The 27,998-nt window shown below is 38.1% G+C and overlaps 1 protein-coding gene across 1 annotated transcript in view; it reads left to right on the forward strand.

The window, feature by feature from the left end:
* The first annotated feature begins 3,111 nt into the window (after positions 1-3,111).
* Positions 3,112-27,998, forward strand: part of LOC111017845 (kinesin-like protein KIN-7K, chloroplastic) — a 64,871-nt gene continuing 39,984 nt past the window's right edge. The window contains exons 1-6 of the mRNA XM_088119082.1: positions 3,112-3,136; positions 6,096-6,148; positions 16,036-16,101; positions 16,180-16,233; positions 16,412-16,471; positions 24,567-24,645. Coding sequence (XP_087975208.1) covers positions 3,121-3,136; positions 6,096-6,148; positions 16,036-16,101; positions 16,180-16,233; positions 16,412-16,471; positions 24,567-24,645 — 328 coding nt within the window. The 5' untranslated portion in view covers positions 3,112-3,120. The remainder of the gene's footprint in view (positions 3,137-6,095; positions 6,149-16,035; positions 16,102-16,179; positions 16,234-16,411; positions 16,472-24,566; positions 24,646-27,998) is intronic.

Consider the following 27,998-nt stretch of genomic DNA (forward strand, 5'->3'; position numbering starts at 1 on the left):
TATAAATCCTATATATACCAAAAGATAGTCTTGTAAGTAATTCTCATTATAGTCATTCATCTTTTAAAATTATCAATTTTAATCTTAATGATATGAATTAGGTCATTGGATAAAAAATATTGTTTATAAAATATTGATGCTTCATAAAATTAACTTAGTAGGACATATTAGACATCCTACTACGCCATACATTTTAAAAGATGAGGGATTAAATTGAAAATGATCTAAAAAACAATATTTATGTTTTCAGATTCTGGTAGAAATTCTGAAAATGACTTTCTGATGTTTTCAGTGTTTTCAAATTCAGGATTTGAAATTTTTAAGATGCAGAATTTAGAAAAAACTTTCGTAAATATATCACTTCATATTATAAACTCATTTTATGTTTATTAAAATTAAAACATGTAAAATATAATGTATTCTAAATTATATAACGTTGTAAAATAATAATTATATAAAATTCATAAAAATGTTAATAAATTAATTAATAAAACTTTAGATTAAACTAAAGATTTAGTTTGTAACTCCTTCTGGTTTATAAATATATTCATACACGGAATTGCGAACGAAACACACCTACTTGATATAAGTTGTATTCAAATTGGGAGGTATTTTTGACTAAAATTTTGGGAGTTCGAATACCAATCCATGGGTTAATTTTTATATACCTGATTCCGACTTACTAATTTTGACCATAAAAAATGAGGCAGTACCATCACTCTCTCTCTCTCTAGTTTTCCAACTCTTTTGTGCCCACCATAGACTTATTTCACACTCTTTTCTACCTTTTTGTCTTCCCTTTTCCCTCTCTTACTTTTTATATTCTCTCTCTCTCTCAATTGCAAGTTTATGAGCTTCCTTTTCTCTCTCTAAAAGTTGGATTGGAAATGCGCGTTGCCTTTGATGGTGGGCATCGCTTCCAAGGCAAGTTAGCAAAATCCACAATTACGATTTTACTCATTATTATTCTATGGTTCTCTAATCTCTCTCTCATCCTCTCACTGATTGATGCATGATAATGATGACTTTGATGATGATGTTAATTGTGTATTCCTTTTTTTGTTGTTTCATTAGTTTAATCTCACTTCCTCACTCTTAGATCTGCGTTCCAAGAAGACCCCCCTGCTGAATTTTGCTCTTTTTGGTTGAAAAGCTCGATTCCTTCCGCAATGCTTCTCTGATTTCGTACCCTCTTCCAGGTAATCTTCTTTCTGCAATCTTATCCTGTTTGGGGATTTTTTTTTTCTTTTTTTGGGAATTGAATGAAAAAAGTGAACTAGAATTCGGCTTTGAACAACCCTTGGCTGTTTACTGTTTCTTCTAATTTTTGAAGTTTTTTCGACTTGCTTTTCCTCTGCGATTCTGAGTTGCGGAAAATGATAACTAAGACTCGGGGAATGAGTGGCTGCTTAAACCCTTTACTACTATCATAATCTTTTCTCAATTTCGCCATGCAAACTAATGTTTAACCCTACTGCTGGGTTTTTTGAGGTTCTGGTAGAAATTCGTGTGTGAATATTCGTCCGAAGTTTCCAGTGATCGGAAAGGGGCGTTAGAGATTCTCTGTAAAGTACATTATTTATCCTAGGGTCTAATGAGCTTACTTAGACTAGTTTCGAAGTTGTTATTATATGTTCTAAACGTGCTGAACGATGGCCCTAAATTAGGAATTTTACGATACACATTTTTTACTAATTTCCCTTACTTAGGTTTTCTCTCCATTTCACCCCACGTTTGAGGAATGGCAAATTTTAGAAGACTGAAACACCAGAATTGTTCCTAAAAGATATTTTATGCTGTTTTATATCACATTTTAGGATCCATTTGAAGTGGCAATGGCATCCAGGCAAGGTCCAAGGTCAAAAAAATTGGGTTCTGTTAGTACAAGGGCTGCAAAGTCGCCATCATCTTCTACTACATCATCATCAAGACAGTATGTGGAAACTTCTATTGATGGTCAGAGCTCTCCTGCATCTTCTTCAGCTCGAAGTAAGCCACAGTATTTTCACTCAGAAAATGTGCAATTAGATGCGGAGAGATCCAAAGAAAATGTCACCGTCACGGTTCGCTTTCGGCACTCAGGTAGATTTTTTTTTTTTTTTACAGATTCATCTATAGCTTTGATTAGGTTTTTTGTGCAAGTTCTGATGGAAGGTGACTCATTTATCTTTGATAAGTCCAAGGGAGATTCGTCAAGGAGAGGATATTGCATGGTATGCAGACGGTGAAACAATTGTGCGGAATGAGCATAATCCGACTACAGCATATGCTTATGGTAAATCTTTGAAGTGTATTTGATGCTTTTGATGTAAGATACTGCACTTGGTTGAGTCAGAAACATTGCAAAAGTAACTTGTTTTGCTTTCCCATTAGACTAAAAGATGCATAGATGAACAAAAATTATGAATCATATCCCTACCAATAGAGAAAGTGATAATGGTGTTACTGCCAATGATTTTATAGCATATTATCCAATTTGTTGAGTTAAGGGCCATAGTTATGGAATGTCTTAACCCTAGTCCCTACGCCTGTTATTCTAGATTCCCTTATCTAATGTGATTATCCTTCATGATTGTTTTTATCAAAGTTATTAAAATTGCATGTTAAAATCTAAAGTATTGCAAGTTACTTGGTCAATTGAGTTTGAAGGAGTCTATATCAGCACTTCCAAATTTCATTTTTTTGAATACAACAACATGTGGGGGTGGGATACGAACTAACGACCTTTTAGTCGGAGACTAGGTTGTCCTGCACTTTCAAATTTTATTGGTATGAATACTTAATGTTTCATTTGCCATTGCATATCGTGTTCCATACCTAGATTCATTGCCACTTATTTATTTATTTATTTTTTATTTTAAGTTATTGTATTCTAATCTGGTTATTCCTCCAAATAGTTATGCAAGTTATACTAATTAAGTAATTATCTTTGTTAGATTTACTTTTAATCAATTTATCTGGTGGAAGAGGTTATGATTCTAAATTTTGTTATTAATTCAAAAGTAGTGTTGTCTCTCTTCAAATTTGTTCTCTTCATGGTTTTAGATCGAGTTTTTTGGTCCTACAACGACTACTCGCCATGTCTATGATATTGCTGCGCAGCATGTTGTTAGTGGTGCCATGGAGGGCGTTAATGGTAAGCAGTATCAATATATTGTTTTGGTAGTATTTTGCGTTAAGTTCAGTTTGCCGTTTGCGTGAAGTGAATCATTTGAGTTATATCTTGATAATTAATTGATTCATCAAGTCTTTCTAGTTACAATAGTTGCCCTCATTTTGCTTTATTTTTTTTAGATAAGAAACATTTTATAGACAAAAGGCTCATTTTGCTTTATTTTAAAATTGAAAAGAGAGAAGGATACAATGTGATGACGGACTAGTTGCACTAGGAGTAAAACTAACCATGTATAACATTGTATTAATTGATACCTAGTTCCTTAAAGCGGCAACCATCATTTCAAGTGTCACTAAGGTTCAAAGGGACGCCAAGTATCTTTTTTTTTTTTTTTTTTGCAGTACTTGCAATTATAGTATAATAGCTGCTAGCTGTTGTACTTGTTTAAAGAGTGATTTCTACTGGTTGATTTAGTGAAACATTGAGCATTGATCCATCAGTGATTCTGTTAATCTGTGAACACTTCAAATCTTGAACTCATCATGGTTTAGAGTCAATTACAAATATGGTATTTTGGTAAGAAACAACTTTCGTTAAAGGAATGGAATAGGAAGGTAAGATATCCACCCCAGCCCAAGATAAAACGGGACCACATAAGGCTCTTCATTTGGTGCTGATAATGGGGATGCTATAATTACATATATGCTTATCTAAGGCATTTCAAGAGGTTGCAGTCAAATAAAAACATCTTTAGAATAATTAAAATATCAACCATCATGGGTGGCTCATTGGTCCAAAGGGGCTAGGGTTAATTAAGAGAAATGAGTTCAAGCCCCATGATGGCCACCTACCTTAGGAGTTAGTAATTCCTACGTGTTTTCCGACAACAAGTGTTGTAGGGTCGGGCGGTTGCTCCGTGAGATTAGTCGAGGTGTGCGTAAGTTGGCCCGGACACTCACAGATATCAAAAAGAAAAAAAAAATCTATCTACCACCTCACTAAAAGTGTTTCTATCCCTTTCTAGTTTTAGCTCCCAAACTGTAACCTAAACAATGTTAGAATAGAAAGTATCTTTTATTTTCCTTTGAAAGGATGGCCAGTTCCTATCTAATAAATATAGTGTAGTGTGAGGTTATAAGAGAACAACATATGCATATCAAAGTAGTCAAGAACAGTCTTCTGAATTTCCATCCGCAAGGAACAATGTGCAACTGGATGGTCAGCACACGTTCATTCTGTATGCACATGAGGTATCACTATGATTTACAAATTCCATTTGGAAGCTGCTAGGCCTCCAGGTGTGTGTGCCACACAGCGGATTAACAATCTATCCAGTGGTGAATGTGTAGTTATTTTATTCTCAAAAGATTTTATATTTTTTAATCAACTTTAAGTTTTTTACTAAGTTAAATTAAGTGCCAATGCGTAAAGGATTAAAAAGATAAGAGAGCCCAGAGATTTTTAATGTGGAAAACCTACATTGGGGAAAAACCATGGTTGCCTATGCCAGGAACAACTTTAGTAGGAAAGTGATCAATACTTGCAATCTAGGACTAATAATCACTAGCAACACGAATTTCTGATATTCTACAACTTTCTAGACTAAGACCATTTAGTTTTGAGTTTGGCTCCTTTGCTAGGCTGTCTTTTTTATGCCATTGTGTATTGTTTCAGTTTTCTCATTGAAAGCTCAGGTTTGAATTAAAAGAAAAAAAATCCTAGAGTAAGCCATACTCCTTTTCACGGGGCACATTTTGGCCTCGACAACTTCTAGACTAAAGTTCACAAAAATTTAACTTACAAAATATGACATGTCCAATAAGTTAAAGCTCAAACCTTCACAAAGTAGACAACCCAGTTTCGAAGAAAGATTGAATAATTTTCCAACAATTGGACAATTTTAACTACGTGAAAAATATTCAACCAATCTTCACCTAACATTTAAGGGCAAAGATTGAACGTTGAGAAAGAATTCAACAGACTCAATGGACTATAAAAGAACATGTAAGTCCCTGATTGGTTTTCTCATTCCTATTCCTTGCTTTCAGTCCCTCTTACTTGATGATATACCAGGCTTGAGAATTGGTTGGAAGTCTTCCTTTTTAGCTCTTCTAGGGATTGAGTTGAATTCTGGACTTTTTCAAGCTTCCATGATTTTTCAATGACCGAGGCACCGAGCCCCAACCGTTCATACAGATCGTCTTCATGTTGACTGAATTCTGAAGAAAGCTAGTTTGAATTATTCCAAGATTTCAGAAGTCCTAATGTTGACAAGCACCTCATTTTTGGGGATTTTTTTGAACCTCCTCCGACATGGTTCCTAGACATTGCTTCACCAATTCTATATGATTGTCCATTTCCTCCCATGATAACATGCACAAGAAAGTTCTCAGATACCAATTTGGTGAACCCTTTTAAGGATTGTAAATTACATTACAGGGGATCGAAAAGTGCCACAAAACTAGAGCCCTGTATTCTCTCCACTCTCTAAGGACTAATGTGCTACGCTCCCCGCACATTGGCTGATTCATATATACTAACGATATTTACAAAGAGTGGGCCATCCTTACATGAGATTCAGATTCGCAAGTAGTCTAACTCCTGCTGGCCTTATGACACCCCCACTACTTTCTACTTCTAACGATCCTACACATTTTTCTCTTCCTAGAATAATGAAATGGACTTGGGGGAGGGTACTTATCCTACCAGATGGAAAAAGAGTTCCCTCTTGTCTGCAACATAATTTACATTCTCTTTCCCCGGTATATATTTACGCTCCAACTGTGGCCCTAAGTGCCAATGCATAAGCATGGTCCTGATCAGTACACATGAGAGCAACTGGCTTTACTAACAGCAGTCTGAGACTTTAACTGCTGTTTAATACTGTTAATCTCTGCATTAGATGATAATTTTGTGCACGATATGCTGTTTGAAAAATATGATTTGCTATTTATTAAATTCCTCCCCTTTTCTCCCACAGGTACAATATTTGCATATGGGGTAACGAGCAGTGGGAAGACACACACCATGCATGTGAGATGCAAAACATATTTTTCTCATCATCTTTATTTATCAGTATCTTTGCATGAACAATAACGTTTTAGTTAACAGACAATGAGGTAAAAAGATTGGCCTTAGCATGAATAAAACATACAAATTTAGCAATGGAATTAATGAATGCCAATTAAAATGATTGATTTCAATAACATATGACTCAACCATTTTTATCGATGTAGAGACTAAGGTTGGAGAGAATCCAATGTAATGTATCCTCATTATTAAAGTCTATATATATAGACAAATATACAAGGTTGACCTAATCCTATAAGGAGAAAGTAAATGACAAATTAATATTAATACAAGAGTATAAAATATACTAATCTATATACTCTAACACTCCCCCTCAAGTTGGTGCATGTATGTTAATCATGCCCAACTTGTTGGACAAATAATCTATTCGTCCTCCATTCAATGCTTTAGTAAACATATCTCCTAGCTGATCTCCAGTCTTCACATACCCTGTAGCCACCAATCCTTGCTGTATTTTCTCACGTACATAATGACAATCAACTTCAATGTGTTTGGTTCGTTCATGAAATACTGGATTAGATGCAATATGAAGAGCTGCTTGATTATCACACCAAAGTTTCATTGGAGTGGTGATGCCAAATCCCAATTCAGTCAGAAGCTGATGTATCCATACTAATTCACACACCGACTGTGCCATAGCTCTATATTCTGATTCAGCACTCGAACGCGACACCACGTTTTGTTTCTTACTTTTCCAAGAAACTAAATTACCTCCGACAAATACACAATATCCTGAGGTTGATCTTCTATCTTCTTTAGAACCTGCTCAATCAGCATCTGAAAAACATTCAATATTAAGATGACCATGATCTTTATATAACAAGCCACGTCCAGGAGCACCTTTCAAATAACATAGAATATGTTCCAATGCGATCCAATGGTCAGTCGTAGGAGAACTCATAAACTGACTCATAATATTGACTGGATAAGCTATGTCTGGCCTTGTAACCGTAAGATAATTCAGCTTCCCTACTAACCTCCTATACTTCTCAGGATCTTTCAACAACTCCCCTTCCTTTGTAAGTTGTAAATTAGGTATCATTGGGGTACTATGCGGCTTAGCAGCTAACTTTCCTGTTTCAGTTAACAAGTCAAGTACATACTTTCTTTGTGACAAAAGGATCTCCTTCTTGCTCCTTGTTACTTCAATTCCTAAGAAATATTTCAACATTCCCAAATCTTTAGTATGAAATTGACTATGAAGAAAAGACTTGAGTGATAGGATGCCTGATGAATCATTACCAGGAATCACAATATCATCAACATATACCACTAGTAAGATAACACCAGACTCAGATCTTTTATAAAAAACAGAATGATCTGACTTACTCTTCTTCATTCCAAAATTCTCAATAACCTGACTGAATTTTCCAAACCATGCTCGCGGACTTTGTTTCAATCCATATAAAGATTTACGAAGGCGACATACCTTTCCATTCTCCTCCTGAGCAACAAAACCTGGTGGTTGCTCTATATAAACTTCTTCTTGAAGATCACCATGGAGGAATGCATTTTTAATATCAAGCTGATGCAAGGGCCAATGGTGAATAGATGCCAATGAAATGAATAACCTGACAGAAGTCAATTTAGCAACCGGAGAAAAAGTATCAGAATAATCAATTCCGTAAGTCTGCGCATATCCTTTAGCAACAAGGCGAGCTTTCAAACGGGCAATTGATCCATCCGGATGAACTTTAACAGCAAACACCCATTTACAACCGATAGGTTTCTTTCCTGCAGGAAGAGACACTAAATCCCAAGTACCATTGTCATCTAAGGCAGTCATCTCCTCCAACATAGCAGCCCGCCAACCAGGATGAGACAAAGCTTCATGAACAGTTTTAGGAATAGATACAGATTCAAGGGATGCAATAAACGAACAAGTAGATGATGATAAATGGTTATATGAAACAAAAGAAGAAACAGGATAAGTACACTTACGCTTACCTTTTCGAAGGGCAATAGGAAGGTCATCACTCGTTCCTGGATCCACAGGCAAAGAAGCTGTTGGTATAGGGCATGAGTCCGTAGGAGGTTGCCGACGAGAATAAACTTGAGTAATAGTGGGGAGAGAAGGATCAGGCGCAGAGGGAGATGTATTGCTAGGAAGTTCTTCAGTAGAAGTAGAGACAATAGAATAGACAAGAAAGGTATCATCTTCCTGTGATTGCTCCCCCTGACTGGTACTCAAGGACGATGAAAAAGAAGTATTTTCAAAGAACGTAACGTCAGGAGAGACGAGATATCTATGGAGATCAGGACAATAACATCGATATCCTTTTTGAACACGAGAGTAACCAAGAAAAATGCATTTCAATGACTTAGGGTCTAATTTGGTGAGCTGGAGGCGAACATCTCGAACGAAACAAGCGCAACCAAATATTTTAGGTTTAATAGGAAATAAAGGTTGCGTAGGACACAGAGTACGATAAGGTATTCCACCCTTAAGAACTGACGAAGGCATGCGATTAATCAAGAAGCAAGCCGTCGAAACAACATCAGTCCAAAAGTATTTTGGAACATGCATCTGAAACATTAAGACTCTTGCTGTTTCGAGAAGATGTCTATTTTTCCTTTCTGCAACTCCATTTTGAGCCGGAGTATCAACACACGAGGATTGATGAATAACACCATGTTTACTTAAATAGGAGCCAAGAGCACCAGAAAAATATTCCTTAGCATTATCACTCCGTAGAACTTTAAGAGAGCCACCAAATTGAGTTCGAATTTCAGCATGAAAGTTACGAAAATGAGAAAGTAACTCAGAATGATGTTTCATCAAATATAACCAAGTTACACGAGAGAAATTATTGACAAAAGTAACAAAATACCGAAATCCATTTTTGGACTCAATAAGGACAAGGACCCCAAACATCAGAATGGACTAATTCAAAAAGAGCATTAGCTCGTGTATTGACTCTAGGATAGGAAGTGAGACGATGAAACTTAGCAAATTGACATGACTCACAATCTCAATAATGCAAACTATGAAATTGAGGACGGAGACTCTTTAACACGGAGAGAGATAGATGACCCAAACGACAATGTTCTTCGAATGGAGTTGGCACTCGAGTGCAAACGGTGGCTGTAGGTATTTGTGTATCAAACGTGTAGAGGCCATTAGATTCACGCCCTTTACCAATAGTCTTCTTCGTTGTAAAATCCTGAAATAAGCAATAACCAGGAAAGAATAAGACACAACAATTGAGATCACGAGTAAATTTACTGACAGAGATCAAATTAAAAGAAAATTGTAGCAAATTTAAAACCGAGGTCAATGAAAGAGTTTTGGAGAGATGAACTGTGCCAGAGCCAAGAACAGGAGAAGTGGTGCCATCCGCTATTGTAACATCAGGTAAAGATGTAGATGGTGTAAAGGTAGCAAATAAATTGGGGTTACCTGACATATGATTCGTAGCACCAGAGTCAATGACCCATTTTGACGCGGAGGAAATAAGACATTTATTGGTATTACCTGAATCAGCAATGACAGTGATTGGATTAGAGGATGATGCCATGAATGACTCTTGATACTGTTGGAATTTAGCAGAAATCGTTACCATTACTTTCTTCTCAACTTCAACAATATGGACACAAACAAAAACGACACTGAAACAGACCAAACCAAATCTGAAGGAGGAAAGAGAATCGAACTAAACCAATTGAACAGAGCCAAGTGAACCAAGCCAATTGAACTGAAACAAACGAACCGGACCAGAATCGGTATAAATCAACCAAACTGAACCGGAATGTGATGAACCAGGCCGAACCGAACTTGAACCGGATGAACCAAACCACTTGAAACCAAACCGGTTGAACTGGACCACTTGAACCAGATCAGGTGTTTTCTGAAACCAGAAACCCTAAGTGCTACCCCACGACAACCCGAGGGGTGAAGACGACGGGTGGCGACTGGCGGTGACGAAAGCACACGGCGATGGCGTTTGGCGGCGAGATGAAACCTACGAACAACAATCGGAAAACAGCTGGCAAATCAACAAACGACAGCGGCCGGCGGCCAGCGGCGGTCGGAAGTGGTGGTGGTCGGCGGCGGCGGCTGGCGGCGGCCGGAAGTGGTGGTCGGCGGCGGCCGGCGGTGGTGGTCGGCTGTGACGGCGGTCGTAGTGAGTTGTGTTGGATAACAATAAACAAAAACTCGAAGGGACAAAACCCTAATCGAGCACAAAACCTTAACGGGTATCAAAACCCTAACGGGTATCAAAACCCTAACGGGCATCAAAACCCTAACGGGCATCAAAACCCTAGAAACCTAGAGCTCTGATACCATGTAGAGACTAAGGTTGGAGAGAATCCAATGTAATGTATTCTCATTATTAAAGTCTATATATATAGACAAATATACAAGGTTGACCTAATCCTATAAGGAGAAGGTAAATGACAAATTAATATTAATACAAGAGTATAAAATATACTAATCTATATACTCTAACAATCGACAAAGAGGGAGAATATATTTTTTTTGTTGTCCTGAGTTGGTTGGATCCCAATATCTCTGCAGTTGCTCAGATTGAAATAACTTGTATCATATTACTAACCATAGTTCGGATGTTTGAAGAATACTCTTTTATCTCTTCTTTATTTACTTGTTTATTTAATTATTTATTTTGCCAGACTTTTTTGTTTGTTAAGCCAATAGGATTATAGCAGTATAGTGTTATCATGTCACTGGTGCTAGATTGAAATGTCATCTCATGGTGCAAAACATATCAACTGCATTAATCCTAATTCTGGTTCCAGAATTTCTAACCTGCTTGTGATTTCTACTCTAGGATCAATCTTTGGTCATTTTCTTTGTTGACTTGTATGGCTGTTAATGAAAATTAATTAGTTTTTTATCTTGGTAAGCATTTACTACCCTAATATATAAGAATTTTACTCCTCAAAGAAGGAAGGTCTAATGGTAAAAAAAATTTTAAGGAAAACAAACAACACGAAGGAGAGGCAATTGAGTATTGCTACAAAGGTACTCTGGTGTAAAACCAAATGAGAAATCTTATTAATCTTTCAATGATCTCAAAACAGTGGGGAAAGAGGCCTTTTATAGGCTGATAAACTAAAAGAGAACTAACTAACTGACTAAGGGAACTAATTACCCAACTAACTAACTTAGCAGAAGCTAACAAACTTTTGAAATTAACCAATGAAAACAGAACATAACCAATAAAGCTGAATCTAAGTGATACATCAAATGCCCTCCCTTTTTAAATCAAACTCGTCCGCAAGTTAAGTAGCTAGCTTGAAACTGTCCGGCGCTTTATACTCGAAGATGTCTGAAATATTAAGGACTGGATGAACTCAGAGATGATCCGGAAGATTAATTCTGAAGGCATTATCTCCATACTTCTTTAATGTTTCAAAAGGGCCGATCTTATCCTGTAGTTTGTTGTAGGTGCCTTTAGGAAATCGTGATTTCTTTAGATGGACCATGACTTGGTCTCCTACTTCAAATGTCTTTGCCCGTCTGTGGGAATCAGCATTATCCTTATATGTTGCTGTTGCTTGAGTTAAGTTGTCCACCACCTCCTTTAGTAACTCTATGATTCGCTCGGCCATTTGTTCGGCTTCTTCACTAAGATCAACGGAGGATGGAACATTAGCAAGATTAACTGTTAATCTGGGTAGTCTTTTATGAACAAATTTCTAAGGGGGACTTCCCTGTTGACCTATTCCTCATGTGATTATAGGCAAATTCAGCTTGTGCGAGGGTAAGATCCCATTGTTTTGGCTTATTGCTACCAAGGCACCGAATGAGGTTCCCCAAAGTCCGATTAGCGACTTCTGTTTGACCGTTGAGGATGACCGGTGGTGCTAAATTTGAGTACTGTATTAAACTTTTTCCAGAGTGTCTTCCAAAAATAACTCAAAAATTTCACATCACGGCCAGAGACAATAGTTTTAGGGATACCATGTAAACGAACAATGTCTCTAAAGAATAGATTAGCAATGTACATAACATCGGAGGTTTTCTTACAAGAGAGAAAGTGAGACATTTTACTAAATCTATCCACCACCACCAATACAGAGTCATATCCCCTTTGTGTTTTTGGTAATCCAAGAATAAAATCCATTGAGAGGTATTCCCAAATGGATTTGGTAATTGGTAGTGGAGTGTATAACCCTGTATTTTGAGAGTGTCCTTTAGCTTTTTGACACACTAGGCACCTAATGACAAAGTTATGAACATCTTTCCTCAACTGTGGCAAAGAAAAAAAAAACGGCTTGCCACTAGTTCAAAGGTTTTGTCTTGTCCAAAGTGCCCAGCTAACCCACCGACATGTAAGTCTTTTATCAAAGTTTCCCTTAAAGAAGTGTGAGGTATACTTAGCCGATCACCCTTAAATAGGAATCCATCCATAATATGAAAGTCATCACAGTGAACATGCTGTTGCCATTTGTGCCAAATGGCATGAAAATCTGTGTCATTTTCATAAGATGTAGGAAGATGGTCAAATGCAATTACTTGGCCCGATAATAGAGTGAGTAGGCTTGCTTTTCGGCTTAATGCATCAGCCACTTTGTTAGTGATTCCCGCCTTATGTTTAATGACAAAGTCAAATTTTTGGATGAATGAAATCCAACGGGCGTGCATTGGGTTTATAGTTTTCTGTGTTTGAAGGTATTTGAGGGAAAAATGTGGTCCGTGAAGAGTATGAACTCCTTTCCAATAAGATAATGCTCCCATTGTTTGCGTGCTCGAATTAAGGCATAGAGTACTTGCTCATAGGTGCACCATTTTTGTCTAGGGGGTGTGAGTTTTTTGCTAAAGAATTTGATTGGGTGGTTTTTCTGAGATAGGACAGCTCCAATACCTACACCCGAGGCATCCACAACTTGGGTAAAATCTGGAAGGCCAAGAACAAGAGTGGTGCTCAATTTTTCTTTAAGGATGTTAAAGCTCTTAGTTTGTTCTAAATCCCATTTAAACTGTCCTTTTTTCAGGCATTCTATTAGAGGTGCAGCCAATGTGCTAAAGTGCCTAATAAATTTCCCATAAAAGGATGCTAGACCTAAAAAACATTGGACATCATGAACGGTAGAGGGTGTAGGCCATTGTTGTATGGCTGAAATTTTAGAAGGGTCTAACAGCAATACCAAACTTAGAAATATGAAACCCTAGGAAATAGATATCATTTGTAAGGAATGAACATTTCTTAAGGTTAATACGAAGTTGGTGTTGTTCTAAAGTAGGAAATATTGTGCGTAAGTGAGAGATGTGTGCTTCCTTTGTTTTACTAGATACTTTTTTTTTATAACTGGTAATAGGAGCTTTGCTCCAGTATACCCAGGGGCGCCCGTGCTTGCCCCAAGGCTCGGACTCGGGAGACATCAAGTTTGTTTTACTATATACTAAAATATCATCGAAATAAACCACCATAAAATGATTAAGGAAAGGAAGAAAAACCTAGTTAATCAGGCGCATAAACGTGCTAGGGGCGTTGGATAAGCCGAATGGCATGACCAACCATTCAAAAAGTCCTTCATTGGTTATGAATGCAATTTTCCATTCATCTCTAGGTTGGATATGTATTTGGTAATAGCCACTCTTCAGGTCGATCTTGGAAAAGAGTTGGGCACCACTTAATTGGTCCAATAGATCAGAGAGACGTGATATAGGGAAGCGGTATTTAATTGTTATTTTGTTAATGGCATGAATGTCGACAGACATTCGCCAGGATCCGTCTGTTTTAGAGGCTAATAAAACAGGGACAGCACAAGGGCTTCAGCTTGGCCGAATGTGCCCTTTAGCTAGTAATTCCTGCACTTGATCACGAAGGATTTGGTATTCCTTTGGGTTCATTTGGTAATGTGGAAGGTGTGGCAAATTGGCACCAGGAATGAAATCAATTTGATGCTGGATGTCTCTTAACGGTGGTAAGTCAGAAGGGTCCTGTGTGATGATGGGATTGATGAGGGGAAATCGGCCAACAATTTCTGAATATCTGGGTGGTAGCTCACAGGGGTAGGAGAAGGAGTGTCGCCCTCCACTGTTAGAGCTAAAATCATAGAATCATCTTTATTGAGAAATTGCTTGCCATAAGGGAAAACAATTGGCTTGAACTAGGAGCCTTATCACGCTTTTGTTTAGGATCCAAAGTGGAAGGGAGAAGGAAATTTTTTTTGCCCATCCAAGTGAATTCATATGTATTATCCCTCCATTTATGTATAAAATCATCTTTTATTTGAAGGGAACTCGTGGAAAAAGTATTTTATTCCAAAAGAATAACCACTTCCAAAGTAGAAGTTTATATTGATGCAGATTGGGCTGCTATCGATAGAAAATATACTTCTGGTTATTGTTCCTTTGTTGGAGAAAATCTGGTTACATGGCAAAGCAAAAAACAAAATGTGGTGGCCAGGAGTAGTTCTGAAGTAGAGTCTAGAGCATAGCTCATGGCATTTGTGAAGGTATATGGATTAGAAGGATATTTGAAGAATTGAAGGTTCCTCAGACGACACCTATACGAATTTATTGTGACAATAAGTCTGCTATATCTATAACTCATAATCCTGTTCTACACGACATAACCAAACATATCGAGGTTGACAAACATTTTATTAAAGAGAAGATTGATGTAGGTGCAATATGTATCCATTATCTTTCAATAATAGAGCGAATTTGATGGAGACTCACTCAACAAGTAAGAGAAATCTCAATCTGTCTTATTAATTGAAACAGTATCCTATATATACAGGGATTACAACTAACAATACTAAAGTAACTAACAATAGCTAACAAACAATAGTAACTTGTAGTTACTATACAGTAAAAGGGTCCTTTAAAAGAACTACAAATATAAGCTAAACTTAAAAGACTAAACAAGCTACCCAAGGCCACACGGCTACATCAAAATTGTTGATGTTTTAACTAAGGGACTTCCAAAGAAATAATTCAACAAGCTAATCGGCAAGTTGGCTATGAACAATATCTTCAAACCAGCTTGAGGGGGAGACTCATAACCCTGTTCTACACGACATAACCAAACATGTCGAGGTTGACAAACATTTTATTAAAGAGAAGATTGATGGAGGTGCACTATGTATCCCTTATCTTTGAACAATAGAGCAAATTGTTGATGTTTTAACTAAGGGACTTCCAAAGAAATAATTCGACAAGCTAATCGGCAAGTTGGCTATGAACAATATCTTCAAACCAGCTTGAGGGGGAGACTCATAACCCTGTTCTACATGACATAACCAAACATATCGAGGTTGACAAACATTTTATTAAAGAGAAGATTGATGGAGGTGCAATATGTATCCCTTATCTTTCAACAATAGAGCAAATTGTTTATGTTTTAACTAAGGGACTTCCAAAGAAATAATTCGACCAGCTAATCGGCAAGCTGGAACAATATCTTCAAACCAGATTGAGGGGGAGTGTTGGATTTATCAATATTTTGTGCAAATATTAGTTGTCAATATTTAGTCTTTATGATATTTGTTACTTTCCTTCTTTGTAGTGGATCATTCTCCTCAGTTACATCCATGAATATAGAAGAATATTTTTATTCTCTTTCTTGGATGAATTTTTGATGGCTTGGGTATCGTATTTGGATAAATTTTTGATGGCTTGAGTATCGTATAGAGGCATTTTAGGGTCATACATTTGTATTTCATTTGACTTGACATTTAAGAGGGCATTATTTTACAAATCTAGATTTGAAGGAGGCTCGCAGTCTTTTATAGATTTATTTAGACCTAATGTACTTCATAATTTCTTATTAGACTATGCAAAATGTGATTTATTTTGCTTCATAGTTGAATTAGATGATGTCAACAAACTTACATAGTTCTTACCCCATTTGTAGGGTGATCAGAGGTCGCCAGGAATAATACCATTGGCTGTGAAGGATGCATTTAGCATTATTCAAGAGGTAATTACGAGGAGATTATCTATGGTTAAATACATCATCTTCATAGAAATACTTTGTCTAATGGCTTCCTACATCCAGACTCCAAATCGTGAGTTTCTTCTTCGGGTGTCATACCTAGAAATCTATAATGAGGTATGATCCTTTCCATTAGTGTTTTAGTTCTGATGCTTGGTTTTATTGTAACTTCATGGTTCAAACCTTTCTGAGCTTTTGTATTGTTAATGTAATAATCAATGTACAGTACTTCAAAATCTGGTTTCTAGTTAATTTCAGTAGTTTTAATGGCACTAAAATGTTTCCTTCATCCCAGGTTGTCAATGATTTGTTAAATCCTGCTGGACAAAATCTAAGAATCAGAGAGGATGCTCAGGTAACTGCATTCTATTTTTATTCTTCATTTAATGTCTTATATGTCATTAAAATGCCAGTTCGAGGGCTTTTTAATCTCCTTCGGCTTTGATTGGGGTGATGGCTTATCCTCCTTTCCACCTTTTGTACTACTTGTTTTCTAAATCGAAGTACATTTTCTATTCCCCTTCTCGCCTGCCAAAGAAATGATAGAAAAGAAAATGAGAAGGAAAGAAAAGATGTTGTATGTTCCAGATCCGCTATAAAATCAAGTTTTTGAATTAACAATCTTTTATAAATTGTATTGATTCATGGCATAAAAACAAATTTACACCAAAGATGTATGTTGGTACACGAGAGAGAGATATCAAGGTGTGGACTGTATGTTTCAAAGCAGAGGAACATATCAATTACATCCTTTCCCATTGCGAGTACAGTAGCATGATATCCTTTCCCATTGCGAGTACAGTCGCATGTCCTTCAATCTTAGAGCATTTAATAACTTATTTCCTCTCTTGGAGTGGAATGGTTTTATGGGAAAGGCCAGAGTTTTATGGATCAACTCTATTAAGGCTTTGTTGTGGGGCATTTGAAAGGTTAAGATAGAGAACTTAATGTGGATTGAGAGGTTTGAATTCGTCAAACAAGAAGCCCTATGTTGGAGTGTCCTCTCCAAATATTTTCGCAACAACTCAATTTTTGAAATTACACAAGAGAGTGAGAAAGCCAGCAACTCCTGAATGGAATTGTGAAATTACTCCATTCACTGTAGTAACTAACTACCTTCTTTTCAAATTAGTTATATAGTTAATTTGTTATGATCCTTTTGTCAGTTGGTTACCTGTGGTTAGTTGTTTTAAAAAAGTGCCCAACTGCTATGCTACTTTGGTCTTTCAAAAGCCGCAGCCCTCATCTATAAAAGGGCTGCTGTAATCTCTTTTGGTCATCTTTGAATATAAATAATTCTCTCTTAATTTGGCTACACCATGGTTTCTCCAGTTGGGATATTAGCGAAGAAAAATAGAATAACCACAGAATATTCTACCTAAAATGTTCCAATAGAAAGTGACCAAACAAGTAAGTCATTGGAAGTCTACAAGTTATTCATAAATTTATTTTTTCTTTTAAGAAGAAAAAGAAATCTCACAACCCGCTGTGGAAGCCCATCTTTCGATCTTTAAAATTTTCACGGTTAGTATGTCATAGAGAACTCTTTAGCCCTGAAATAAACTCAATCTCTGTTAGAATGAAATTAAGATTAACAAAAGAGTCCTCTGTGCCCAAACAGAAGAATATTGTGCTATTTGCAAGCTGCAGGTGAGATGGATGAATTCTCTCTCGGTCCACATGAATGCCCTCCATCAAATCCTTCTCCACCCAATGGGCACCAACTTGCTAAGAACATTGACAACTAAAGGAAGGGAAAGAGGGATAAGGGATTTCTTTGTCTCACACTCCTCGTGGCATAGATTATCCCCTAGGTTTACCATTGATCAAAATGGAGAAATTCACAATTTGAAGGCAGTTCCTCATCCAGGATCTCTATTTCCACCCAAAGCCCTTCTTCCACGTAACTTTGTCAAAAAAACATTAATCCACCGATCCAGGTGAATGCAAGGACTTGATCTAAAATTCGTTTCCCTTCAACAAAGGCTCACTGAGTCCAAGAAAGTACTAGAGAGAACTTCACTAAATCTTTTGGTCGAAACCTAAGCAATATTCTTATGAAGGCTAGTGACAAGTCTGGCAGTCTAAAATCCTCCACTGTCTGAAAACTTTTGTTATTGGCCTTCTGTTCTGCTTTAATCACATTGAATCTTATTTGTTTTAGATAAGAAACTTGTATATTCCAAAAGGAAGACAAAAGGAACAACCTAAGGGCTGGGGTAGAGGAAACCCCACCTAAAAGAACTAAACAACCGCTTTCCAATTGTACATAAGCATGGAAAGGTCGTAGTTACAAAAGAATTTGCTATAGTTGATGCACCACCAAGAGGCAGTGTGCTGAACATTTCTACAAAAAAATCTCAAAAGAAGAAGACTTATCTTCAAAGACCCGAAGGTTCCTTTCCAACCAAAGTTGCCAAAGGAGAGCTCTCGAAGCACATTTCCACAAAAACTTAGCTTTTTTAGGCAGAGTCCAGCCATGCAGGGCCTCGGCCAACCAAACATCTATATGATTAGGGAAACAAAAAGACAACCTGAAGAGATCCATGATAAAGATCCACCCTCGAGCCACAAACGTACAGTGATTGAAGATATGATCTATTGATTCAGTGTTGGCCATACATAAACAACAAATAGAGGGGGAGAGCACCCAATTGCTGCATTTCTTTTGAAGCTTCTCAGGAGTGTTCAAGCTTCTGTGTGCTAAGGACCACAGGAATACCTTGACCTTTCTTGGAGAGGCAAACATCCAAATAGCTTGAATGAGAGAAGATTTCAAAGGGGGAGTACATTCCACCATCTTCATACAAGCAGACCTAGTAGAAAACTTTCCACCATTGCCAATAGACCAGCCAACCCGGTCTTCCCCTTCCCCTAGGCACACTGTGTCGATGGCTTAGATCAGACCCATCCAACTTTCTATTTCCCAGTCAAAGAGGCCTCTTCTGAAGCCAAGATCCCAATCGTTCTCAGAATTATTCCAGCAATCGGCAATAGAAGCCTCCTTTTTTCTGGAGATATTAAACAAGTTGGGAAAGGAGTTTTGGAGGGTGTTTTGTCCTATCCACTTGTCTGTCCAGAACTTGATACGATTCCCTTTTCTCGCTTTGAACTCCAAGAACTTAGAGAAAAAACTACAATTCTTCATTATATCGAGCCACGGTCTCTCTTTTGCTCTACCTTTGAGAGGAAGAGTGGCCCAACCATGAGCCTCCTCCCTATAGATGCTCACTATAACCTTTCTCCATAAAGCTTCAGGCTCTTGAGGGAACCTCCATAACCATTTTAAAAGCAAACTGTTGTTCTTTTGCTGAAGAGCCCTATTCCAAGACCGCTATATTGCATGGGGAGTCCCGTCTTACCCCAGTTTACTAGATGGTTACACGAGCCTTTCGAAACTCCGCCATTCCAAAAGAAGTTCCTAGTCAACTGTTCAAGGTCTTTTATAACCCCCGCAGGGGCTTTTAGAACAGAAAAGAAATATAAGGGGAGGCTAGTAATGACTGATTGAGCAAGTGTTAATCGACCCCCTTTAGAAAGAGTCAAGTTTCTCCACTTATCAATCTTCATTCTAACTTTTTCAATAATCGGAGCCCAGAAGGATTTTTTCTTGTAATTACCTCCTAAAGGTATGCCAAGGTAGGAGAAGGGAAGCCTTTCTACGTTACACCCGAAGACAGCCGCTTTAGCTTGCAGTTGACATTCTTCTACATTTATCCCAATGAGAGCTGTTTTCCCAAGATTCAGAGAAAGACCTGAGGCTTCAAGAAATACATCTATTATCCTCCACCAGTTGTCAAGTGTCTTAGACTGATTTGGGCAAAAAATAATTGTGTGATCAGCATACTGTAAATGGGAAATCTCCACTTTTTGACGGCCTATCTCAAAGCCTCTAAGAATCCTTTGTTGGCTGCAATAATGAACTAAACGGCTGAAGGAATCACCCATCAAAGTAAACAGAAAGGGAGACAATGGGTCTCCTTGACGAAGGCCTCTCTTAGCCATAATCTTTCCTCTAGGTCTACCATTGATAAGGATGGAGAAATTTAACGAGTGTAGACACCCTTTCATCCAACCCCTCCATCTGTTCCCGAAGCCTGTTTGCTCTAGCACCACATCAAGGTAAGTCCAATCAACTTTATCATAAGCTTTTTCATAATCCAACTTTAGAATAAAGCCGGACTCTTTCCTCGCTTCCAAGTCTCCAACAGCTTCTGAAGCTACAAAATAGCGTCAATGATCTGTCTCCCCTCTACAAACGCTGATTGGGCATTACTTATAACTGAGGGCAGCACTTTGTTAAGTCTGTTAGCTAGCACTTTCGAAATAATCTTGTAGAAAGATGTAACAAGGCTGATCGGTCTAAATTCCCCCATCTTCATTGTCTTAGACTTCTTCGGAATCAAGCAAATGTAAGTTTCATTAGTGCTACGATTAATAATGCCAGTTCTGAAAAATCTTGGAACACCCCTAACAGATCATGTTTGAGAATGTTCCAAGACTTTTTGAAGAATTAATTTGTAAAACCATCGGGGCCCAGGGACTTTAAATTACCCAGACTGAAAACAGCTTGTTGGATCTCTTCCATCTCAAAAGGACGTTCAAGCCAATCTCTCCAATAGTCCTCCAGCTTGTCCCATTGCACCCCTACAATCAGAAAATGTTGGCCATTCGGCTCACCATATAAATTCTCATAAAAGCCAATTATTTCATTCACAATCTCCTCCTCAGAGGTTAGTAACTCCCCATTTTCTTTCTCTAGCATTGAGATAAGTGTTTTGGATTTCCTAGTCGAAGCCCATCTGTGGATTAAGTTTGAGTTTTCATCCCTCTCTTTAATCCATTGTAGCTTGCATTTCTGTACCCACTTCCTTTGCTTTCTCATTGTTAAAGTCCAATTAAGACTTTTTGATATCTATTCTCTCTTTCCTTTATTCTTCGGGAAGGAGACTTGCCTCCTCAATCTTATCAAGAGCTTCCAGTCTTTCCTCACACCTTTTCAACGAGTTTTCGACCACACCGAAGGTTTCTTTGTTCCAAGATCTTAACATACATTTGAGGCCTTTTAGTTTGGACATAAAAGCAAAGCCCAGCCAGCCCTCAGAGGGCAGAGCATTCCACCATAACTCTACACTTGCCTTAAAGGACGGATGATCTAACCACATGTTTTCGAAACGAAAAGGAGTTGGACCCCATTTCTGATTACCGAGATTCAACTGAAGAGGAAAGTGATCTGAAGTAGTTCGCGCGAGATGGACAAGCTCAATCTCTCTGAAGGCCTCCACCCATCAGTTGGAAAGAAGGAACCTATCAATGCGGGTGGCCGAAGGTCTTTTTTCTAAAGTCAGACCAAGTGAAAGCCCCATTCTTCATAGTAACATCGAAGAGACTTAACTCATCAATCAGAGTATTGAAAAGCTTCATGCTTCTAGTTACCCTGCTCCTGTTAGACTTCTCTTCAATTCTTCTGACTACGTTAAAGTCCCCCCCTACACACCAACAATCTCCACAAAGGCCGTTGAGATCATAAAGCTCCTGCCAGAAAACCTCTCTACCCCTATGCCTCGCTGGACCGTAAACGCCTGTGATCCAACCACTGAGGCTGTCTTTGTAGCTAAATAAAACAGAGACCGAAAAAAGACCTACCACTATGTCTTCCACCATCACTAAGTTATGGTTCCACATAATAACTACGCCACCCGAAGAGCCCACAACCTCCAACTCAACCCAACCAATATGTCTGGAGCTCCAAATGGACTTCACCAACCTTCTGTCTATGTTCTGAAGTTTGGTTTCCTGCAGGATAACCACATCCGAATTAGATCTAACTAAAAAGGACTTAACGAGAGCTCGTTTGGGGTAGCACCCAGACCCCTGACATTCCATTAAATAACTTTCATTGGGAAACCGAGGGTCCCTCTTCTAGCTCATTCTCCTCAACTTCAAATTCCTTTTCTAAGGCCCGCAAATAATTTGTAATTTCTCTAGATTTCTTCTTAGCTGCCGCACTTCCCTTGGTGGAAATAGGTCGTATGCACATCTTCCAATTCCCTAAGTCCCTCACAAATTTTTTTGGGAAAGGTGGTCGTGCTCCATTTTCTTCCTCACTCTCTGAGTCAACCTCTTCTGAGGTTTGGAGAGCAAGGTTTTTTTGGGCAGATTCATCCTTATTGCTTTCTTCTTCAATCTCCAAAGACAACATCAAGCTAGAGGAGGCCATGTGGATCTGCTGCTCTTCTTCCCTAAAACAAGCAAAAAAACCATCTGGGATTTCACCCTGCAACTCGGTTTGCGCGACAGGGGTGGCCTCCACCATTTCCTCCTCCACACTACTCACACTTAGAGCAGAAGAATCAGATGTGAGATCTCTGTCTAAGGAGGGATTTCTTTGCCCAATTTCCTGACTTGTATCGATAACCGTGGGGCATATTTTCCCTTTCTTTTGGAACAATCTGGTTTGATTGTTTTTAGAAAAAGTTACAGCCTTTTCTTTGTCTTTTGTTACAGCCTTTTCTTTGTCTTTTGTGTTTATCTTCACACCTTTTGAGGAGGACCCTGTCAGCAGCCTACTATTATCGATATCCACATTGCAGAAGTCAACTTTGTCTTTTTGTTTTGCTGTCTTAGTCGTGGGCCCCACTGTCACCTTTTCACTTCTTTCCAAACTCGTGCAAGCAACAGTCTGCTGTATAAAAGTGTCCATCGGGTCAATACTGTCGATTATCTCAAAAGATGGTTTGGGTATTTGATATTAACCAGCGGGTAACTATTACCTTCCTCAATTCTCCATCGGTCCACCGAACTAAATTCGGGATTTGTGTTTCCTTGGTAAAAAGCTCTAGCTGCCTCCGGCGAGAAAGATCCATGAACATGGACATCTTTTCCGGCCAGCCATCTGTTATCTTCAAAAGAAACCACCTTGGCTTGGAAGCAAATAGGGCCATCCATCAGACTGACTTCCGCCTGAATAAAACCACAATAGTTTCATTTAACTTTAATGGCTACATCAAACAGTCTAAAAGACATGAATTACTATCATCATAATCAATAAAACCACCGAGAGCATTCCCTATCGCGGTGAACGTAGACAGACTCCATAAATGCAACGGAATATTTCTAACCTTGACCCAATTACCATACGAAGGAGTCACGTATGCTCTGCCATGACAGGAAGGATTCCAAGCTTCTAGTTTGACTGTTAGAGGGCCAAAAGTAACCCATTCTTTGTTGGACAAAAGAAGATGTGCTAGTTCTTTCATGGGGCATTTGAGTAGAGCCTTATCCGCCTGAAAAGGATTTATAAGGAAAGAGCTTTCAGTTTGTTCTTGAATTAATTTCAGGATTCGGCCCCAATCATCATGAAAATCTCTTCTAGTGATAACTATTGTCTCTTCCCAGTTTAGAGGATGAACTTCCGTGTTTCCAGCTTCTTTTCTTTGGGCTCCCCTCTGAACAATCGTCGGAGCAGTTAACTTTTCCTCACGCCTTCCTTCCTTTCTTTGTTTAGTTTTAACAGCATCTGCAAACGACATCCTACCTGCATAGAAGAAATCTGTAGACGGGGAAGGAGAGAAACTTACCTTGCCTCCTTCGCCCTCCTCATCCTGACCGTTCACGAAGTTAATGAGCAGAGAACGGAACTTCCTCCAGCCTATGTAACCTTCATCAGAAGGAATCACAAGATTTCTCTTCCCTCCTGAGCTCAAGACTTTGGTAAGTTCCAAGAAACTACCCCTCTTATTCGTAGTCTTTTGCAACCATAAAAAGCCTCCATTACAATTTGTCTTCCTGAAGAACTTCTGTGTTTGTGGGGACAGCAGCAGATCATCGACACTGTCAGCAATCCACAACCACCTCTACTTCTTCAACTGATAACTCAAAGGTCCTTCGACCGTATTTCTCCTTTATTCTTACAAAATTCCCACTTTTCCGGTCATCATACTCGCAGGAAAAAACTTTATTCTCGATCTTAACTGAAGACTTGCCCATCGGAAACCAAGACTAAGCTGACATTTCATTGTTCTCTAACAGCCAACAGAAGTTGGCTATTCTTCATGGGTGAATGCGTTGTGAGTGACTTCTTTTGCTCATCAGAAATTAGGAAAGTAACAAGTTGACAAATAATAATCACTTTATTTTAGGAAGTGTTTACTCTGAGTGTCATCTGCTTGATGAATAATCTGCCCCTAATCAAATTGAATCTTGAATAGGCTAAATGAAAATGTTTGTCTTACCATAGAGCTAAACTTCTTCATTTCTGGATTCGTTTATCTTTTTCATAATATGGGTCAAGGAAGACCATTATTCATCATAACTTCTTGCTAGTTTTCTATATTTTCATATTCTTCTTTCTTGCACCCATGATATTTACTCCACTTATATGGAGATTATGCGAATCATTATGAGAAATATGAAACAATGTGCATTTATTTTTACGTTGATGTTACTAGGGCACCTTTGTTGAAGGAATTAAGGAAGAGGTTGTGTTATCTCCAGCTCATGTACTTTCCCTTATTGCAGCCGGGGAAGGTAAGAATCTTAGACATGGTTTTTGGTTTATGGAAAGAAGGATTTGAGAATTGTATGATGATTTATTTCTCTTGCAACATCATTTTAAATGCTTATTTGAAAATGAGTAATGATAAGTTTCTTTTTATTGATGAGGTGAATGGTGTGGGAAATCTTCATTTGAAATGAAGATGAGTTTGAGATTGGATAACCTGTCTAAATCCATATCAAATAAATTAGAGCCTATTGAGTGATGTTGTAAAAAAACAAATTTGACTCGAGGAATAAGGATGGAGAATTCATTTTCATTTTTCAGGACCCTCTGGCCTTGACCTAAAACCTTTTAATTATTATTCTATGAATTTATTCAATATTTTCATTTATTGGTAAATAGAGAACTAAATATTTTTTATAAAATTAAATAGTTGAAGCAATAAATAGTTAAACTTTTCTCTACTTGTTAGGAGCAGTTAATATTCAAAGTTACAGCCCTAAGGCTTACAGAGATCGTGAAAAGTACAGAAGCTTTCTATAATCCTTCCCTCCTAAGGGTCAGCCTTATCTAACTCCTTTTCCAAGATAACCCCCTTCCCTACACAAAAGCATATATATATAATAACACAAAAGCTCTCCCTAATCATGGGTTGGAGAATTTACTTGCTTACCTTTCCTAGCATACATATTAATAATTGGGGTTCTCACATTACCTTCGGGGGTGAAAGACACCTTGTTTTCAAGGTGAACGTAACGAAATTGCCTTGTGTTTTGGAAGATTTTTCCACTGGATGAGGAGGTCCCATTCATTGGAGACTGGGTTCTTGCGGATAGCCACAACATCAAGGTGTTCAACACCCATTGAAAGTTTTTCTAGAGGATGGGAGGATGAGTTTGTACCTCATGATGGTTGCCCAAGGCCTTCTTCAATTGGGACTTGTGGAAGGTTCAGTTTGTATGTCACTTGGCCCATGCGAGTAATAACAGGATACGACCCAAAGTATTTGTTAAAATAGAATGTTAAAATACCATTTTCACCCTTTTCAGACTCACGATCTTTTGATCGAAGATAAGTGTCCTAATAAATTGAAATAAGTTTAAGTTGGCAATTAATCTCTACTATTAATTTATAATATTTAGTCTCTATTAGTATATACCTCATGATGGTTGCCCAAGGCCTTCTTCAATTGGGACTTGTGGAAGGTTCAGTTTGTATGTCACTTGGCCCATGCGAGTAATAACAGGATACGACCCAAAGTATTTGGGAGTCAACTTCTCGTGCCTACGTTTAGCCAATAATAGTTGACGTTGACGATAAGATCGAAACTTCAGATAGACTAAATCCCCTTCGGCCAATTCCACATCTCGACAATGCTTATTAGCAAACTTCTTCATACGGTTCTGGTCGTTTGCTAGGTGCGTTTTCAGACAGTTGAGAGCATAACTGCTCTCAGCCAATTGCTGGTCTAGCGAAGCATTGGTAATCTTCTGTGCACCATAGGAAATCAGTGGTGGAGGTGGGTGGCCATACACAATGTGGAACAAGTCGTGTAATTGACACGTGATAAGTAGTATTATACCAATATTCTACCCAAGCTAGCCAATTACCCCATTGACCGACGGGATAGTGAACAAATGACAGTTGTCTTTGCCACTGTCCTTTGCAGAAATAGATTTAGAAGGGTTAAGAGGAAGCAAAACCACCTTTTTGATCATCCAAGTAAACTCGTATGTGTTATCCCTTCCTTTACGAATGGCTTGAGGTTCATACTGCCACGGTCGACCAACAAAATATGGCACACGTCCATGTCAAGCACATCACACACGATTTGATCTTTGTAGCTTGCTCCAATGGATAAGGGAACAACACAAGTATGTGTCACTGGAGCTTTTCCCCATTTTCTGATCCAAGTAAACTTATAGGGAGCTGGATGAGGGGACAAAGGTAAGTTTAAAGCAGTAACCAATTTACTGAATACAATGTTTTCGGTGCTGCCATTGTCAATAATTATGTTGCAAAGCTTGCCATTGATAGTGCATTGTGTTTTAAACAAAGCATACCTTTGATAGAAATGTTCGGTTTTTGGGGTAAAGAGAAGTCGTTAGACCACACATTCTACGGGATCACCTTCATTAGGAGCTGTATAATCAACTTCCTCACTGTAATCTTGTGCATCCTCCTCACTGTCATCATGCTGACCCTCTAATGACCTTTCATTAGAGAGATGCCTTGTTTGACCACAACGGAAACACTTGCCCAAAGTTGGTCAATTATAGGCATTAGCAGGATGCTTACTCGCAGATGTGTCTAGGGCCTTGTAAACATTAGGGTTTGAGAGAATCCAATGTTATCTATTCTCATTATTAAAGTCTATATATATAGACAGATATACAAGGTTGACCTAATCTTATAAGAAGAAGGTAAAAGTCAAATTAATACAAAAATGTATAAAATATACTAATATATACTCTAACACTCCCCCTCAAGTTGGTGTATATATGTTAATCATGCTCAGCTTGTTAGAGAGGCAATCTATTCGTGCTCCACTCAATGCTTTAGTAAAGATATCTCCTAACTGCTCTCCAGTCTTCACATATCTTGTATCCACCCATCCTTGCTGTATTTTCTCATTTACATAATGACAATCAACTTCAATGTGTCTGGTTCATTCATGAAATACTGGATTAGATGCAATATAGAGAGTTGCTTGATTTTCACACCAAAGTTTCATTGGAGTGGTGATGCCAAATCCCAATTCAGTCAGAAGCTGATGTATCCATACATTCACACACTGACTGTGCCATAGCTTTATATTCTGATTCAGCACTCGAACGCGATACCACATTTTGTTTCTTACTTTTCCAAGAAATTAAATTACCTCAGACAAATACACAATATGTTGAAGTTGATCTTCTATCTTCCTTAGAACTTGCCCAAACAACATCTAAAAAACATTCAATATTAAGATGACCATGATCTTTATATAAGAAACCACGTCCAGGAGCACCTTTCAAATAACATAGAATATGTTCCAATGCGGTCCAATGGTCCGTCGTATAAGAACTCATAAACTGACTCATAATACTGATTGGATAAGCTATATCTGGTCTTGTAACTGTAAGGTAATTCAACTTCCCTACTAACCTCCTACACTTCTCAGGATCTTTCAACAACTTCCATTCTCTCGTAAGTTGTAAATTAGGTATCATTGGGGTACTATGTGGCTTAACAGCTAACTTTCCTATTTCAGTTTACAGGTCAAGTACATATTTTCTCTGTGACAAGAGAATCCCTTTCTTGCTCCTTGTCACCTCAATTCCTAAGAAGTATTTCAGCACTCCCAAATCCTTAGTATAGAATTGACTATGAAGAAAAGTTT

Source organism: Momordica charantia, assembly GCF_013281855.1.
Source record: "Momordica charantia cultivar OHB3-1 chromosome 1 unlocalized genomic scaffold, Mcharantia_2.0 BLBB01000001.1, whole genome shotgun sequence".
Lineage (NCBI taxonomy): Eukaryota > Viridiplantae > Streptophyta > Magnoliopsida > Cucurbitales > Cucurbitaceae > Momordica > Momordica charantia.